We start from the raw sequence: 19348 nt of genomic DNA, 5'->3' as shown, positions 1-19348 counted from the left end.
AATCAGATGATTACAAAAATGATTTACCTGAGCTCACCTGTTTCTTGCTATTCTTTAAAACTTAAAAAAAATTTTTTTGTTGGGAATAGGTTGATGTATTCACATAAGTCACAATTCAGAAGTACAAAGCAACACGCATAGGGGTTCTATTAGTGAATGAAGAGTTAAATCAAAGTAAGCATATTTAATTTATTCCATAAGCCTTCCTAACAAGAAATCAATGGGAAGTGTGTGGGGAATGCAGGGATGGTTTTAAGAAAAATCCAGGACTTGCCCTCAAGAGACTTACAGCCTTGCTTTAGGGGGATGTAGCAGGTATACAGAGAACCATAATACAAGTAGAAGTGGTAAGTGCCAGAGGGAGAGGTTCAAACCATAGTTTTAGCTTTCACCCATACAATTCCTTTTTATGGAATTTTTGGATCTAGAGAAAGCTTTGTGTTCTATGTAGTCTGACTGCTTCATTCCAGTAGATGAGACTGAAGACTGAGGGAGGTCAGGCACCTTCTGCATGGTCACCTAGCTAGATAGAGCTACCTTTGACAAAGATAACTAGTTTTTATAAAGCAAGCTGCTATTAAAAAATACCTTGAGACTAATGACAATGAAAACACAGCCTTACAAAATCTATGGAATGTAGCAAAAGCAGTCCTAAGAGGGAACTTCATAGCGATACAGACCTTCCTCATAAAAACAAGAAAAATGTCAAATAAACAACCTAACCTGCCACCTGAAAGAATTAGAAAAAGAACAAAAAAAACCTAAAGTCAGAAGGAAGGAAATAATAAAGACCAGAGAGGAAATAAATAAAATAGAGATCAAAAAAGCGATAAAGCAAGCTGCTGCCTTGTTCTATGTTGACAGCTTAGAGGAAAGAACTCTGTGTGTGTGTGAAATCTTGGCTTGGTGAGGGAGGACTGTTGCAGCTTTGTCCAGCTGGGCACTTTGTTTTGAAATCACCCTTAGAGCAGGTGGCAGGGGAATGATTTTGGGGTACGTCTGTAATAGTTCTTGCTGACATGGGGTTAAGCTTTGTCTCTTACTCTTTACAGATTTTCTAAATTCATTTTTAAAAATAGATCATACATTCACATGATTCAAAATTCAAAAGGTACAAAATGAAATACAGTAAACTCTTCCCTACCCACATGCCCTAACCAACTCATTCCCTTCCCTGGAAGCACTGCAGCCAAGCTTGTTAGCTTCAGTTTCCAGAGATAGCATATGAATATATAAGTCAGTGCATCTCGATTCAGCACCTTTAAAAAAATGATGCCTGCTATGCTCTATTGTGCATCTCGCTTTTTTCTTTTCAGCAGTTTAACCTGATGATCTTTCCATATGAGTGCATAAAGAGCTTTCTCATTCTTTTTTAGTGGGCAGTTTTTGTGACAAACAGCTGAATCCACTCTAGGTGGTTAAGCCAGAAAGGGATTAGGACTTTTAGGTAACTCATGGAGTCGTTTGGAGGGCTGGAAGAACAGGGGACATCTAACTTTCCAGAAACAACGGCCAAGCCATGCATAGTTCTAGTATTAGGGAGCCACCTGTGCTCCTGCCTGTACTGAGCAGCAGGTAGCAGGGATTTGACTGGACTGCAGTTGGTTCTGCCATCATCCTGAGCCAGGAATGCAGCTTCCCCTGCAAAAGTAGAAGCTCTGAGCAGAGTTTCTTTTAAAGCAAAGTCTTGTGTGGATATTCCCATCAGTGGAGACCTGGTCACATGTTTGCAGTTTAGCTGCAAAGGAGTTTAGGAATTTGATTCTCAGCTTTCAAGCTGGGAGGTGAAATTTGTTAATATGAGAAATTTCTCAGTAGAGTAAGGCTTTTTGAGAGATGATGGGCATTCACAGATACAACAGATGTCTAAGAGCTGCCTAGAATTCTGTTGTGTGGGTGAACCGTGATTGATTAAGCTGATATTTTAGATGATGGACCTCTGGGTGTTTTCAAATCTGTATCTTAGATGCTACATATTGAATGACCTTGTACATATGTCATTTTGCTTGTATAAAGTGGAATGTAAATTCCTAGAGGTAGAATTACTAGATCCAAAGTTTGATTATAATTCTTTAATTGTAATTTTCATGGATGTTGCCAAATGGTTTTTGCATGTTATACTGTTCTGTGCTTCCATTGGCAGTATGCAAGTTCCTGAATTTTTGCCCAGAGTCTTTTTCCTGTTCAGATTCCATCTGAGCCAGAGTGGCAGGTTGGGTCTTCCCCATTACTGGGGTGAGTTTTGGCTTTGGGCCAAGAATGCTGACAAACCAGATCTGGGGTTATAACCTCTGCCATTCATTCATTCATTCATCTATCTAGTTATTAATTGTCTTGGCTGGCTTTAGTCTACAATTTATCATAGGCTCTCTGGTCCTAAATTAAATAGCATCTTGGGGGATCTGAAAGATAATATAGCTTCCAAAGTTGATGTGCAACTTGGGAGTTGCTTACATGTTGGGAGATCTTGGATCATTATGTGTTCACAAATGCATAGGGATGTTTTCAAAGAAAGGTTATGAAGATTTATAACACCTTCTCTATTTATTTATTTATTTATGGCTGTGTTGGGTCTTCGTTGCTGCGCCCAGGCTTACTAGAGCGGGGGCTACTCTTCGATGCAGTGCACGGGCTTCTCACTGTGGTGGCTTCTCTTGTTGAGGAGCACAGGGTGTACGGGTTTCTGTAGTTGCGGCACACGAGCTCAGTAGTTGTGGCTCGTGGGCTCTAGAGCTCAGGCTCAGTAATTGTGGCACATGGGCTTAGTTGCTCCGTGGCATGTGGGATCTTCCCAGAACAGAGCTCAAACCCGTGTCCCCTGCATTGGCAGGCGGATTCCTCACCACTGCACTACCAGGGAAGTCCACACCTTCTCCTTTTAAAACTGAAAAGTAAATAAGTGAAATAAGACAGATACAGACAAATACTGCATGGTATCCCTTATATATAGAATCTAAAAAAAAAACTGTCAAACTTATAGAAACAGAGAATGGAATGGTGGTTGCCAGGGATTGTGGGGTGGGGGAAATAGGGAGAGTCTCTGGTGAAAGGGTACAAGCTTTCAGCTCTAAGATGAATAAGATCTGAGGATCTACTGTATAACATGGTGACTATAGTTGATAATGATATTGTATAATTGAAATTTGTGTAGAGAGTAGAACTTGTGTCCTCACACACACAAAAAAAGTAACTATGAGAGTTGATGAATGTGTCAATTAACTCAATGGTAGGAATCCTTTCACAGTCTATACATACATTAAATTATCAAATTGTACACTTCACATATACGGCAATTTTATTTATCAATTATACTACCTCAAAGGCTGAAAAAAGCAAATTCTTAGTTTTAGCATGTGAATTATTGCATAGATTTTACTCTTATCTGAAATACGACTCCAGCTGGTTGCTGTAGAAGGCTTTTTTTTTTAAGAACTTTTATTGAGATATAATTGACATACAGTAAACTGCATATATTTAAAGTGTAAAATTAGATTTTTTTTCTTATTAGCAATGTATATATGGCAATCCCAATCTCCCAATTCATCCCATCCCAAACCCCCCTCCCCGCCCTTGGTGGCCATATGTTTGTTCTCTACATCTGTGTCTCTTTCTGCCTTGAAAATTGGTTGATCTGTACCACTTGTCTATATTCCACATATATGCATTAATATACGATATTTGTTTTTCTCTTTCTGGCTTACTTCACTCTGTATGACAGTTTCTAGATCCATCCATGTTTCTACAAAGGTCCCAATTTTGTTCCTTTTTATGGCTGAGTAATATTCCATTGTATATATGTACCACATTTTCTTTATCCATTCATCTGTTGATGGACATTTAGGTGTAGAAGTTTATAGTAATGTAGGAAGCCCTAGTTCAAAAGCTTCTGAAGATTTTAAACAAGTGTATATAAATGGGTGGAAAGTGAGGGGGATACATGTGTGTTCTTCTAGTGGAAGTGTTCACTCTTTAAGTTGGCATTTACTTAATGTAGCTGATTATTTTAGGAAAATACCTTTCTGCATGGCTTTGAGGGTATCATGTATATCCTCAAAGGATGTCATGTACAGCTCTGGGAGGCAGTGTCTTATCAGGGGTTGGTAACCCTTTCTGTAAAGAAATCAGTAGTAAATATTAGGCTTTGAGGGCCAAGAGGCAAAATTGAGGATATTATATAGGTACTTTTATAACAAGAGAGAAAAACTTCCACAAAGTTTTTTTCTTTTAATTTTATTTATTTATTTATTCCACAAAGTTTTTTTTTTTTCATAAATTTATTTATTTGTCTTTATTTATTGGCTGCGTTGGGTCTTCATTACTGAGCACGGGCTTTGTGTAGTTGTGGTGAGCGGGGGCTACCCTTCGTTGTGGTGTGGGGGCTCCTCATTGTGGTGGCTTCTCTTGTTGCGGAGCACGGGCTCTAGGCATTCGGGCTCAGTAGTTGTGGCTCACAGGCTCTAGAGCGCAGCCTGAGTAGCTGTGGCACACAGGCTGAGTTGCTTTGAGGTGTGTGGGATCTTCCTGGACCAGGGATTGAACCTGTGTCCCCTGCATTGGCAGGTGGATTCTTAACCACTGTGCTACCAGAGAAGCCCTTCCACAAAGTTTTTATTGACAAAATTCAAAATAGAATAATTGAGTACAAGGTTATTTTGGCAGGGGGTGGGGGTGGGGGGTGGGGGAGTAATACGGATCTGCTAGTAAGAAGCATGGAATTCTTGTTTGGGGATAACATTTTACTTCATAGGATTCAAAGTTAGTGTTCCCTATCATCAAATTGACTGCAAATGTTCATCTGTAAAAACCATTCTCAGCTCATGAGCCATACAAGACCAGGCAGTGGGCCAGATTTGGCTCGTGAATGTCAGTTTTCCAACCCCTGATGTAATGGAAAATGTTTACATTTGGATCCAGGCACATGTAGGTTTGAGTACTGGCTCTGAACTTGTGACCTTGAACATCTCACTTAACTCTCTGAGTTATAGCATTTATTTGTGCATAAACTGGAGGTAATGACAGCCACTTCATGGAATAAATATCATCCCTGTCTTTGTTATGATTTTTGTAAGATTCCAGTTCTGTAGATGCTAATGTAATTTAGCTAGACTTACTTGGAATTAGTATTGAGCAGAGTCAAAAGCCCATTTGTCAGGGGATAGAATTTTCAAATGGTCTCAATGTACTATGTGAAAACATGTTTTTGCAGTGCAGAGATCTAGCAGTCACCATCATAACCAAATGGACAAGCTTGGCAATTAGTGGTGGGATGTTCTGAAATTATGTACCCCTAGCTGTCGTGTACCTCTTACTATATCACAGTATCGCCTGCGTGGTGTTCTTGCCAGAAATGTTTGATTTGAATGTTATCCCAAGGAAACAGAAATCCAAAATGTGGAACATTCTGCAGGACAGCTGGCCTGAACTCTTGAAAGGATTCAGTGTCAATGAAGAACGGAGGTGGGACTGTTTTAGATTAGGGAAAGACGAAGGAGAGAGAAGATAAAAATGTGTAACGCATGAACATTGTTTAAATCCTGGATGGGAGAAGGGAAATTCAATTCTATAGGCCATTTTTAAGACAGTGGAAGACATGAGAGTATGGCCCATATGTTGTGTGATAGTATTAATGTTGACTCCCTCAGGTGCGATGATGATGGGATGGTGTAGGGGACAGTCCTGTTTCAGGAGGTGAATAATAAACTATTTAGAGGTGGGGGAGGGAGGAAAAGGGAGTTGGGGGAGGATGAGAGAGAGAGAAAAGAGAAGGTTGTTTTGTTCAGCGAGGCTCACTTCCTGGCTTGGCACTGAGTGCAGCGCTTTCAGTGGGGAGGTGCCCAGGACACTTTAATAAGTACTTTCAGGTATTAGTAGGCTTCCGTGTGTGAAATCACACCTGAGCACTGAATGTCTATCCTCTCTTTAACGGGGTGAGGGTTTGCCTTAAGCATGTGCTGTGGCACCTCACGTTGGGTAGTCAGACGTGGGGGTTCCTGTTTTCTTGGGTGGCTCACCCAGGCCCTCTGGACTGACAGTCGCTCTTGATATTTGGAAACGTATACGTGAGTAGGAAAGGAAAACCCAGGATAGTGGACCCAACTCTTCAGCTGTTTCCTGAGAGGCTGACCTACAACTCATAAGCATGTACTTTAAATTCTCCTCTTTATTTCTGTTTTTGAGGGTGCCTGTGTGGGGGCTGGCGTCTCCTGGGGGTGTGCTAAGTAGAAGGAGGCTGGAGGCATAAGCTGGTGGTGCACCCTGAGGGCACTGAGTGGCTGGAGCACGCTGAGGTGTTCTGGGTTGCAAGGCTGAAGGCCAGGGCAGAGGCCGAGGGCCAGGGAGGAGCGGTGCGGTGCGGTGTGCTCCTCATGCTGGGACTCTGACCCGCCCCTCCAGCTGAGCAGGGAGGGGACACAGCAGCTTGCCTGCTGTTATATTCCTGCAGGAGCTCTTCAGGTTCGACAGTGTGAGATGACTGAAGCCCATTTAGCAGCCGCTTGTAAAAGTAATTACAGGATGAGAGAAAGAAGAGCATTCTGCTACTACAGGCTGTGAAAACTAATTAATTCAGCAAACATTCGTTGAGCAACTGAATATGTAGTAAGCATCGTAAAGTGTAAGTCCTGGGGGACACAAATGATAAAGATATACTCTTGCCTTGTGCTGGGCATTTGAGGGGTGCGGGAAGGAGATGGGGTAGAGTGGAGCCAGTGACCAGAATACTGTTTTTGTTGTATTACAAGGCTAGTGGTGTGATAGAAAAGTAGTGAAAAGGACTATGGGAATGCAGAAAACTTGCCATAAGGAACTGACTATGGTTTCAAAGATAAGGTTGGTCTTGAGGTGATTTGAAGAAAGAGTCTGGTGCGTAAAGAAGTGGAGAGGCATCTAGCTTCCAGGCGGGAGACACGCCAGGTGCCCAGAGGCCTGCATGGCTGTCCTGTGATGAGAGACCGGTTGGCATCTGGAGTGGCTGAAGCCTTGGATGCGGGGTGGGGAGGAGACAGACGTGGGCTTGTTGGAAAGGTATCAATAGCTTGGGCCAGATGGGAGGGCCTCAAAACCATGCTCAGGGGTCTGGGTTTTACAGGAAAAGGCACGAGGAGCCCCAGAAGCCTGCTTGAGTTGGGGGGAGGGGGTGGCCTTGGCCTTGTTTTAATAAGATGTCATGGAGGGAATGTGGAGGGTGGTGTGTGAGGTTGCAGGAGTCTAGGGGCAGGACTTGAAGTAGTAGATGTGTGAGCAGAGACTCTGAACTTGGGCAGCTGTGGTGGAACCCTCCCACCAGGACTTTGAATTTTTAAATCTCTCTGAGGAAGTCTTTAAAAATACTTGAAAGAGAGAAGCTTATTCAAACCTTTGAACAGTTTTGAAAATTTATTACAGTTCAGCTCGGAAAGAAAGTATTATTTCAGGCAAACTGGAATGGGTGTGGACTGATTACTCAGCACAGCCACTTAATCTTTCAGAATTAGATAGGAGGGAAGCTATTTTAGTGGCCTTCCATCTTCTTCCAGAACTTGGTCCAGGTTCCTCCCAAATGGTCGGTGAATTTTTCTGATGCATATCCAGCACCCCGACAGCTGAGTGTACATCTGTAGGCTGTGAGGAAGTTGATTTCATCCATTCCTTTTTTTTTTCATCTTTTGCCTTCCACCTGAGAAAACAAACATGAGTCCATAGGTTCTTGTTCTGTGTTAGAAATTTGCACAATGTGTAACCTAAGATGGGTCCAGCTGAGAGAGTTGCAGTTTTGGAGTTTAGACTAAAGAAGAGGAGTGGAGTCTTCTCATTTTTTCTTTATTTTGAGAAAATCTTGGCAACTTGGACTGTTTGAAGAGCAGTTATATAAAATATCTCCTGCTAATTGAGTATCTGGGATAAAGCACCGCCATTTTTTCTTTACATTACGTTAAAACATTTCTATGCACAATTTAGAGCTTTTCCATGGAGAATTTAGACTTAGAACATTTTGAACTTCAATAAGGAAAAAGAAACTTGCAAGATTAACCTGCTTTTTGGATTGAGAAGTCTTAAGTTTACGAGACTCCATATGTAAGTTCCAAAGGCCTGTAATTTATCTTCCTTGCAGCTTGACTATTTCAGAAAGTTCTTGGCATGTTTCTTAGAGGTTTGGTGTACAAAGAACAAGAAAAGTGGCCTAAGGGCTTACCTCACTTATGTGTGCATATGCTACATTGGTTACAAAGCGGTGATTCTACTGGCATACGGGAGCAAAGGATAGAGTCCAAGGTAAATGAGGTGGTTTACTAATGTCAGATTTGGGTGTTAGTCTCGAAGTACCATAGTGAATATTTTAGCAGCAATTTCAATTACCTTTAATTAAGAGCTTTTCTATTTCTATGTGATGGTTATGGTAAAGGAATAACTGAAGGTCACCTTGATAATAAATTAACACTGAAATATAGTTGTTAAATTTCTCACATAGCAAGGATTACAATTTCTTAATATTAGGAATTATTCTGCAAGACAACTATATTGATGATGTTGGCTTTTCCCATGTGTAGGCAAGCCTGTATCTGAAGTTGTGTAATTTATTTATTCACAATAAGGAATATATTATAAAACAGTTACTTTTTATTTGTGAGAGTTGCTTCCTTCACTTGATTGAGAGTTTTTGGACTGTGTCCTGGGTGCCTGTCCTTGTGCTGGGAGATAAATAGAAGTTATCCCTTGCGCTTGGAGAGAAGACATTTTAATGGGAGGCAGAGATAAACAGATAATTATGTGGTAAGTGTTGAAATAGACATTAAAAAGCTTGAATATGGAGGATTTCAAGCATATACAAACATACACAGTAGGAGAAAGAACTCCCATGAACCTATCACCCAACTTCAGTCATTTTCAACTCTTGGTAATACTTGTTTCACCCATACTCTCCACTTACTCCCTTTCCTCCTTTTATTTTGGAGCAAATCCAAGACAATAATGTATCATGTGATAGACATTTATAGACATTTGAATAGACTATACCTGGGGACTTAGGAAGGAGCTACAGAGCAGTAACATATGAGTTTAATCTAATGGGGAAGGAGGATGTTCCAGGTCCAGGTGAATGGGATGGAACCCAACAATTATTGAACACTGCTAATAAGCATTATGTCACGTTTATTTAGTACATTATTCAATTTATCCTGACCAACCTTGACTTCAAGGCTGTTGAGTTTCCCATCTTCTGCACCATGTATATCAGGCCCAGAAATGTAAAAGGGCAAGATATGTTTGGGAAAGCAGGAGAAGCTGAATTCAGCTACAGAATTGTGTGCATGTGTGTGTGTCCAGAGATGAAACTAGAGAAGCTGCTAGGGGCCAGGTTGTGAAGGAACTTTAATGCTGTGCTGAGAAGATGGGATTTTGTCCTGAGGGTGGTGGGGATCCAGGCTGAGATGTCTTTAAGCCTGAGGACAGTATTGTTAGCTTTTATTTTTTATTTATTTTTTTAACTTTTAAAAAAATTTTTTTTACAACTAACTGCATATATTTAGAGTGTACAATTTGGTATCTCAATCTCCCAAATCATTCCCCCCCCCAACCCTTCCTGCTTTCCCCACTTGGTGTCCATATGTTTGTTCTCTACATCTGTGTCTCTATTTCTGCCTATTGTTAGCCTTTAAAAGGCAGATATGCAGGCACTATGGAGGATGAACTGGAATTGGAAGATGAGCTGAGGAGACACTGATTCGAGAAAATTATTTATTCAGCCACTATTTATTAAGCATAATCAATGTGGCGGGGAAAGGAACTGATGAACAAGACATACATCTCCCTATTTCATGGAGCTTAGCCTAGTAGAGAATCAGTTGCATGCGGATGGCCTATTGTGATGTGATTTTATAATAAGAAACATATAGTTGGTTTTCAACCCTGTTCCTGGCAGAGAGCTCCCCAAACCCTTGGGATTTCCTGTGTTAAGAACAATAAAGGTGGCTTGTTAGTGAGGTGACTTTTGGAAAGCCCCTAGGTAACAAGGTTGGAGGCTGGTTCCTGAGGACCAGATGCTTAGAGGGTTGGAGCTTTCAGTATTCCGCCCCAACCCCCACCCAAACTGGAAACCATACAGATGTCCAGTGGCAGAAGGATAAATAATTTGTGATAGATTCACACAAGTACTGAATAACAACAAAAATGAGTGAACCACAGTTTCACTCAACAACTTGAAAGAATGTCACAAACAAGTTTAGAAACAAGCACAACTAATCTATAGTATTAGAAGTTAGGAAAATGACGGGTGGATAGTGATTGAAAGGAACTTTGAAGGGGGGCTTCTAGAAGGCTTGTAATTTTTTATTTCTTGATCTGGATGCTAGTTATGTAGTTGTATTCAATTTGTGAAAGCTCATCTAACTATATACTATATACTTTGTTGTATGGTTTTCTGTTTGTATATTATGCTTTTCTATAGGAATATACTTCAGTAGAAAGCTAAATATATAAATTATTGGAAAAAAGTTTTTTAAGTTTCAAGAGCAACTTTTCCTCTAGAAACAAATTCTGATAATAAGTATTGATGCCTCCTTGCACACTTGAGGAAAGGTGACACGCTACTATCTGAAAGTCACACTTTAAAAAAGAAACCTGTCTCTATACGGTAATTTGTGTGAATTCTATTAAAATAAATAGAAATAATTAAAAAAATAAAATCTTTCACGATGGCCAGGTGAGATATTAGGAAGAATTAAGGCATGGCAGAGAGAAGATAGCCTTGATTTGGGAGATGGTTCTGTGATAGAATCAACTGGATGTGGTTGGCATCGAAGATAAGTTTCTAATTTGGACTATGGAACAGTTGATGCCAGCAACTGAGGCAAGGGCTGCTAGAAGATCAGCAGGTTGAAGGATATGTGGGGAGGGGCACATGAGTAGGGCTTATTTATGCTATGGCTGAGATTGCTTAGGGTATCCACGTAGAGGTGTCCAGGGGGGTTTTGGAAAAGTGCATGAAGTATCTGAGTTGTTAGGTTTGGAGAGAGTGGTTTGGTGATCGTTAGCATTTGGATGGTCCCTGAAGCCTGGGGAAAGAATTGAGGTAACCAAAAAGCAGTGATTGTCAACCTTGGCTGCACGTTAGAATTTCCTTGAGAGCTTTACAAAAATACCCATGCCTGGGCCACACCACTGAGCAATTAAAGTAGAATCTTTGGGGGTGGAGGCTAGGTCTCTTCATTTTTCAAAAGCTCCTCAGGTTATTCTAATATGCAGCTAGAATGGGAACAATGTAAACAAGTAGACCAAAAAAATAGACGATGGCATGTTTATTGAATGAACACTATTGTCGGCGCTGCTGCTTTAGCCTTCATGAGGTGAGTACCTGTTTACACTTAAGGAGAGACTGAGACACAGGAGGTAAGTAGCTTGCCTTAGCTTATACAGGCAGCTGGTTGGTGCTAGGGCCATGATTCACACCTAAGTCATTTACTCCAAGAGCTGTTCTCTTTACCATAGCATCATATTGCTTCTCTGCTCAAGAATGAACCTGGGGACTCCCTTGTGGTGCAGTGGTTAAGAATCCTCCTGCCAATGCAGGGGACATGGGTTTGATCCCTGCTCCAGGAAGATCCCACATGCTGGAGAGCAACTAAGCCCATGCGCCACAACTATTGATCCCATGTGCTGAAACTGCTGGAGCCCGCAGGCCTAGAGCCTGTGCTCCGCAACAAGAGAAGCCACCACAATGAGGAGCCTGCACACCACAATGAAGCGTAGCCCCTGCTTGCCACAACTAGAGAAAGCCTGTGTGCAGCAACGAAGACCCAATACAGCCAATAAATAAATAAATAAAATAAATTTATTAAAAAAAAGAATGAATCTGGGAGGGTTGAGACTTGGAGTGGCAGTGTGAGAAACTCAGCAGATCCTCTCCCCAGTGATGAAACAACCTCTTAACTGGTAAAACTTATAAAGGATAATCATTTGAAGTCTGGAAAATGACCTGAAGACATACAGCAGGTGTAGAAACATTTATTCAAGAAAATCTACTAAATCTTAGTAAGAACAGTGAGCCAGCAGCCTTTGAGCCACGACCTTGTCCTTTCCCCACCCCACCAGTTCCATATGATGGAGGCTCTGTTCTTGGTGGGTATAGCTGAGAAGATAGGACTCACTGCCCCCAACCCCAGCTCCTAGTCTAGGGCTAGGAGAGGTAGGCTGTGGGCTCCTGGAAGTACCAGAAGTACCAGAAGGAGAAAGAGAGAGAGGGACAGAAAAATATTTGAAGAAATGATGGCCAAAAACTACCCCAGTTTGATGACAAACACTAGTCTTCACATCCAAGAAGCCCAGCTCTGTCTTGTCTCCTCCCATGGAGGCCAGTCTCATTGAGTGCAGGCTGCGGGACAGTGAAAATACCCCGAGTGGGAGAGGGAGAGGGAGAGAATGGACGTAAGGCCAGGTAAAAGGCCACAAAGCTCAATGTTCTTCCTGAAGATTCAGCTGTTTTTCTTGAATAAACACTCCCCTGATTGCTGCAAACTTTTGGTTAATTTCCAGAGTTCTGTCCGTTTTAGTTGGTTTCTCATTGCTCTGATGGAGGAGAAAATTTTTGGAGACCCTTATTCTGCAATTTTTTGTTGACATCCCAGTTGAATTTTGATTGGAGTTTTCTTAAGAGTACTTAGTGTTTATAGTTTGTTCTGAAAGTGTTTGTGATATTTAATTAGTGGAAATCTAAAACCCCATCCATAAGGACCAACTAATAATAATAATAATAATAATAAACGCACAGTGGGAAAAAAGCAAAAAACAAAACCCTAGCCTGAAAGCCACTGTGGGAGTTTGGGTCTTTGGAGCATTAGCTGCCCATTCTCTTTGCTTGGTACCCTACAAATAAACTCTTACTTTGTTGCAAACAAACAAAACAAAACAAAAAACATACATGCAGTGTATCTTTATAGCAGAATATTGTGCAGTTGTTAAAATAATGTGGTAATTTTGACTGTGCTGCTAGAGAAAAGTATTCAAGTGATAATGCCAAATGAAAAACAAGTTGCAAAATAGTACATAGTATTCTATTTGTATAAAGTTTGAATAAACAACAGGAAAAACACAGGTGTGTGCTATATATATATGCAGAGAACATTTCTAGAAGAAATGTCTAGTGTTTTCCTCTGCGGCATTGGAAGTAGGGGTTCTTAGTTCTTCACCCCCACTTAACTATTATTTGAACGTTTGAGTATCTGTTACTTTCAAATAACTTTAAAGAAGTCACTGAATATTTAATTTGTTGTTTTTAAACTACCAATAGGACATATGTTAGTTTAAGGCCTGCAAATAAAGATTGCAATATCTTGATAACATTTGTGTGTATAGTCCTTCCTTTTTGTTTCTCTGAAATGAGCACTCAAAATGAAATTTTAATGCTTGGAAATCATTTTGCTTGAGAACTTTAAAAATAATGAATTCACTTTTAATTTTGATCAACTAGGATAATCCACAAGTAGTGGTGATGACTAATCTGTTCTCTTTTCACCCCAGTGACTTTCTAGACTTTGTACATTACAATCCACCCCCTGAAAAAGTCACTCTTTTGTAAGAAGATTAACAGCTATCCTTTGTCACCTTTATTTTTATCTTTGAAAAGGAGGAATAATCACCCAGTCCGGAAACATCATGCGTAGGTAGAATTGAATTATCCAAATTGAAAACCTCCCAGCAAACTGGAGGAAGAAGAATCTGACCAGTGGGTACACATAGGTTCTCCAGGGACTCTTTGGTTAGTTACCCTGTGAAATCCTTGAGATTTCATAATGTCTTGTCTCATTTTCCTGTTATGAAATGGAGTTTTCAGCATCCCTTCTCTTGTCTGTTTTCAGATCACAGAACTGTGTGGTGCCAAGCGGGTTGGTTATTTTGGTCCAACCCAGTTTTATGTTGCCCTGAAATTAATTGCTGCAGCACAGTCTGGCCTCCCTGTGCGGATAGAGAGTATTAAATGTGGTAAGTATCTCCCATTTATACATTTTATTATCCATGATGGCTTTCTTGTTTATGAGAACCATTTTTAGTGAGTTTAAGGCCTATTCTGTAAGCAGTTGTGGAATTTTTCCTTTCTTCTTCCAACTCTTCTTTAAAATAAAATAAAATTTACCACGTATCTCAGGTTTTTTTTTTCTTTTTTTTAATGAGAAAAAAATTCAGAGAGTGACCTGAAATTAGTTCCTTTTAACTGACTTGCAGTTAAAAATAGATTTTGTTCTCTATTCAGAAAAGATTGGCATTGGGATTCTAGAGCCTGTGGCAAAATAAGAAGACTCAGTTTAATTTTCCCCTTGAGGAATCTATAATGTCATTTAAGTCTCTATTAGGGACAAGGGGCTGAGTAACTGGGAGAGTCTGAGTGGAACCGCCCCTTCTCTCTCTCTCTTCTGTCCCTGCCGGGCACTTCTGCTATGATCATCTTTTAATCCCTCAATTCCCAAAGCACTATTCTGATGGTCATTAAGTACTTGCAGGATGAATTTATCTTCTCAAAGTTTTGATTTACTATTTTCTTATCTTGTTATCCCTGCCTCCAACCCGCCACATACTTGAGCACTTTCCAGAACTTCAACCAAAAGCAAAGCCCCAAACTCTTAGCATCATTTGCACTGCTTCAGTACTGGTTTTACCAGGCTGTTTAAAGAAGGTGATTATTCAGTGGATGTGCTGAGGTCCTTTGTTAGTTCCCTCTGGTATGAGTTACTTTCCTGTGTCCACACAGCTATGCAGGAACTTTGTCCTTTTCCTCATTTTGAGATAAAAATCACTCAGCTGTTCCTACCTTGTTCTGTGAAGTCCCTGGTGGACCTCGACGTGGGTTGAGGATTTATGGTTAGTCCATGGTAACCTTGTAGGACAGCTCTGAATAGCAGAGAAGATTCTGATAGCCTGACTATGGGAAACGAAGCCCTTTTACAGTAACCATCAGGAGGCCACGATCATCCCGCTAATCTTTATTAAAGGCTTAGTGTGTGCCAGACACTCTCATTTAGTCCTCACAGCATCTGCCTAAATTAGATAATTGTGTCAGTTTGCATTGCCTAGGATAAGCTGCGCTAACAAGCACCACTGAAATCTCAGTGCCTTGATGGAACAAAGGCTTGCTTCCTGCTTTGCGGTGGGTCAGGGTGACCCTCCAAGGCAGCTGCCCTCCATGTGGTGGCTCTGTGATCCTGGCAGCTTTATCCTCCAACACAGCACCTGTTCCCGTAATTGCCACAGCAGAGAAATAGTTTCTCAGCCTAGCAGTTACATGCTTTGGCCTGGACGTGACTCAGGTTATTGCTGCTCACAGCGCATTGGCCAGAACTTGGCACATGGATCTGCTGACCCCCAGAGCAGACTGCGGAGTGGGCGGGCTGTAGTTCCCTCATGTGCCTGCAAGGAGGGGAGTCCTGGCTGTGGGTGAACACCCGAAATCCCTACCCTGGTGCTGTTATTGTCCCCATCTTACAGATGTGGAAATTGAGGTTTAGGAGGGTTGAGTAACTTGCCTAAGGATGTAAGGTTCTAACCAGCTCTAGCCAGGAGCTCAGCCTCCCGTTTCCATGCTCTTCATTGCTATGCAAAGTAGCCTCTTCTGGATGATTCTGTTTAGTAAGGTGCTGACTCTAATCTTTAAAACTGGAATGTTTTCCGAATGGGAAAAAAAATTCGACCCCCAAAGCATGCCTCGGTATTATAGAATTTGGTTCCTTGAAATAGGTTTCTTGATGGAGTGTTATTTCAGTGGCTGGTTTGCTGTGTATCGGTCACTGCTGTCAGTCACTTGCTGTGATTAATTCAAAGTTGCAGCTCACTGAATTTCGATTTGTGGTAGACACCGATCGTTTCCATTCCATTGTAAATGGTCATTATGCTTTATTGTAGTATCTCCCAACTTCATCTTGTGGAAGAGTTAAGAGCTGCTTTGTTGTATAAAAGAATAAACTTCTGACACCTTTGTTGCTTATATTTGGTTAGACTGAAGTCTTTTATCTGATTTGTGCTCAGATCTACAGCTTAATTTCCTTGGGGGAAGATATGGAAGGGATGGATTGTCTAAGTTATCACTTGCGTAAAGGATTAACCCTTTCCCGAAATGTAAGGCTTTCTCCGTTGTATTTTATAAATCCTCATGCTGCCTTTTTCCTCTGAGGGTTTACGTATACTCAGAGTTAATTCTGAATTTTCTTCCTCTGTTTAGATTTATTGAATGATAGTTATTTGCAGTCAGCATAGGTTGAGTAAGGATGAGGGCAAGACTGGGTCAGACTTTGAGCTGCCACTTAGCATTTTCCAATTTGTTGCTTGGAATCCATTAGCTTAATGTTTGGTGACACAAACCTTGAAGGCCAGAGAGAATGCTATGTGAGAATCTTATCACACCCAGGGAGTTGTGAGTCCACCCTTCCTTCTGTAAGAGTCATACCCTTACTTCGTGAATGACATGTGCCTGTGTGTATGTGTGAGTTAACCTCTAACCCCTAGCCTTTCCCATTTTGCTAAATACCCCTACCATATGCAGTTGCTTAAGCCAGCAACTTAGAACCCATTCTTGATTCCCCCCTTGCCCTCGCTCACAATATAATCCATCAGAAGTCCTGCCAGGGTGGCTGCAGTCTCACTGCTCATTCGCTCCACCTCTCTACCTGTGCTAGACCAAGCTACCTTCAGCCCCTCACCTGAGAGTACCACGATGGTTTTGTCATTGGTTTCTCGGCCTTCTCTTTTCTCTACTCCAGGTTCTTTTCCCTCACAGCAATAAGAGTGGTCTTTTCAAAATAGCTACCGGATCATTTTATCCAGCTCCTTGAAACCCTCCCAGTGGTTGCTTGTTGTACATAGTGCCAAGTTCAAAGTTCCTACACTGATCTGTAAGGCCCTGCATAACCTAGCCTCTTCATCCTTCTCCATCCTCATCTCAAACCTCTTCTTCTTGCTTGCAGTCTGTCCCCCAGCCTCACTGGCCTTCTAGCCATTTCTGGGCCACCTCTTTGCTGCTGTAGGAAAGAGCATGTTATGTCAAGGTGTTGGGTTGCTAGTGGTCTGTTCTATCCCATCTCCTTCCCATGCTGGCACCTTCTCCTCCTCATCCTTCAGGATTCCGAGGCTGTCCCCACCATTCTATCTCAAGTATGTCTTGTCAAATTAATTCATTAACAAAGGAACCAGCATGTAGTAAAGCTGGTTCAAGAAAGTGTAGGAAAGTTAGAAGTATTTATAGTCATGGAAAGAAGGAATGCTGGAAGAAGTTTGCTAAATTACATATAAAATTAATGCCCTGTGGCACAATAAAACTGCAACTGGGCTGTTGTACTCTTTTCTAAGAAAAAATTCATTTGCGTTTTGTCTGTCTTCCTCAGCAGTCTGCAAGTCTAAGGGGAAGGGAGGAGCATCTGGCAACCCCTGCACTGAGGGGCCTTGTGGGTACTCAGGGCATGTTTGTTGAATGAATGAATGAATGAATGAATGAAGACATAAATGCTTATGCATGGGGAGTGAGTCTTAATCACCTGTCACTCTTTAAACGCAAACATTTGGAATTCAGGTTCACCTGGAACTCCTGAGGGATGCTTACAGAAGTCATCTTTCTCAGGCTTTGGTTCCCAACCTCGTCTGCAATTGACAATCATCTGGATAATTTTATTTATTTATTTATTTATCTGTCTATCTAAATAAATTTATTTATTTTTGGTTCCATTTTGGGTCTTCATTGCTGTCTGTGGGCTTTCTCTAGTTGTGGTGAGTGGGGGCTACTCTTTATTGCGGTGCGTGGGCTTCTCATTGTGGTGGCTTCTCGTTGTGGAGCACGGGCGGTAGGCGCGCAGGCTCAATAGTTGTGGCACACGGGCTTAGTTGCTCTGCGGCACATGGGATCTTCCTGGACCAGGGATGGAACCCGTGTCCCCAGCATTGGCAGGCAGATTCTTAACCACTGCACCACCAGGGAAGTCCAGGAAATGTGTTCAATTTTAAGATAGTTTTTTTGGTTTCCTTTTGTTAAATGCTCTTTTATGAAATTGATAATAGATAATTACAACTTATTCACCATCACCCCTCCCCAAAATTATAAGGTCAGCCTTCCCATGCCAGCCTCCACCTGCTAATCTAGCTATCTAGCTTCCCATTTCCAAATTGGCAACAAGTTTTTCCAAATTAACTGGTGGGTAGTGCAGGTAGGCGATTACAAGGCTTTGATCAACCCAGGTTTGGGTTGACAAGACCAACCTGATATTTTTCCAAAGTAACTTAAGGAAAATGTGTGGGTTCAGCTTCACTTTGGAATTACTGAACATCATTGTCATGTCATTAATTTTTGTTAACCTGTAAGTAACTAGGATAAATGAATAGGGAAAAAAAAAGTAGTGGGAAGAGAAGGGAGCCCCCAGGAAGCCAGGAGTGTTGTTAAGGCCATAGCTCTGCCACCATTTGCTGCATGAGTAAGAGAAGACACCCCCCCCCCTTCTTGGGCTTAGTTCCTCACCTGTAAGATGTGGATAATTCCAGCAGATTTTCTCTAGACCATTTCCTGTTCTGAAACACCACAGTTTCAGGGTGAATGTTCAGACCTGCAATTCAAAGAATATTTTAATTTTCAGGATGATAGTATAGCCTAGCAGCTAGAATGCCGGCCCTAGCAATAGACTACCTAATTTTGAATCCTTGCTCCACCACTCTTTGTTTGCTCCATCAGTCTTTATTTGTGTACCCTCAGTCAAGTTTCTTAATCTCTTTGGGCTTAAATGGCTCACCTGGAGAAGAGGTATACCAATAGTAGCTGCCTTGTAGTGTTTTTGTGAGCATAAAGTTGGGTAATCCCTTGTCAAACATTTGGCCAAGCATCTAAACTGTGCTATCTCATATGGTAGTCACTAGCCACTTGTGGCTGGCTATTGAGCATTTGAAATGTGTCTAGTGTGAATGAGGAATTGAATTTTTAATTAAATTAATAATTAATTTAAATTATTTAAAATTTAAATTAAAAACTCAAGTAATGTAAACTATTTTTCCATTGAATTCAACTTTGTTTTAGTAAGACTGCATTTTACTTTAACCAACTGTATTGTGTAAGACAGGGACCAGCAAACTTTTCCTGTAAAGGGTTAGGTAGTGGATATTTTAGGCTTTGTGAGCCTTGTGGCCTTTGTTGCAAATATCCAACTCTGCCCTAGAACTGTGAAAGCAGAAGTGGACAATATGTAAACAAAGGAACCTGGCTGTGTTCCAATTAAACTTTATTTATGGACATTGAAATTTGTATTTCATAATTTTCACGTCATGAAATATTTTTCTTTTGATGTTTTCCAAACATTCAAAAATGTAAAACCCATTCTTTTTTATGGCAATATTATTTTTTTAAATTGAAGTATGCTTT

General features: G+C 41.1%; 1 protein-coding gene across 3 annotated transcripts in view; it reads left to right on the top strand.

The window, feature by feature from the left end:
* REPS2 (RALBP1 associated Eps domain containing 2) overlaps nucleotides 1–19348 on the top strand; it is a 202110-nt gene that overhangs the window by 43971 nt on the left and 138791 nt on the right. For all 3 annotated transcript variants that reach the window (XM_057719142.1, XM_057719141.1, XM_057719140.1), the window contains exon 2: nucleotides 13827–13950. In XM_057719142.1, coding sequence (XP_057575125.1) covers nucleotides 13827–13950 — 124 coding nt within the window. The remainder of the gene's footprint in view (nucleotides 1–13826; nucleotides 13951–19348) is intronic.

The sequence above is a fragment of the Hippopotamus amphibius genome, chromosome X, assembly GCF_030028045.1.
Source record: "Hippopotamus amphibius kiboko isolate mHipAmp2 chromosome X, mHipAmp2.hap2, whole genome shotgun sequence".
Taxonomy (NCBI): domain Eukaryota; kingdom Metazoa; phylum Chordata; class Mammalia; order Artiodactyla; family Hippopotamidae; genus Hippopotamus; species Hippopotamus amphibius.
The sequence above is the reverse complement of the archived record's forward strand: the minus strand, read 5'-3'. Positions and strand labels throughout refer to the sequence as shown.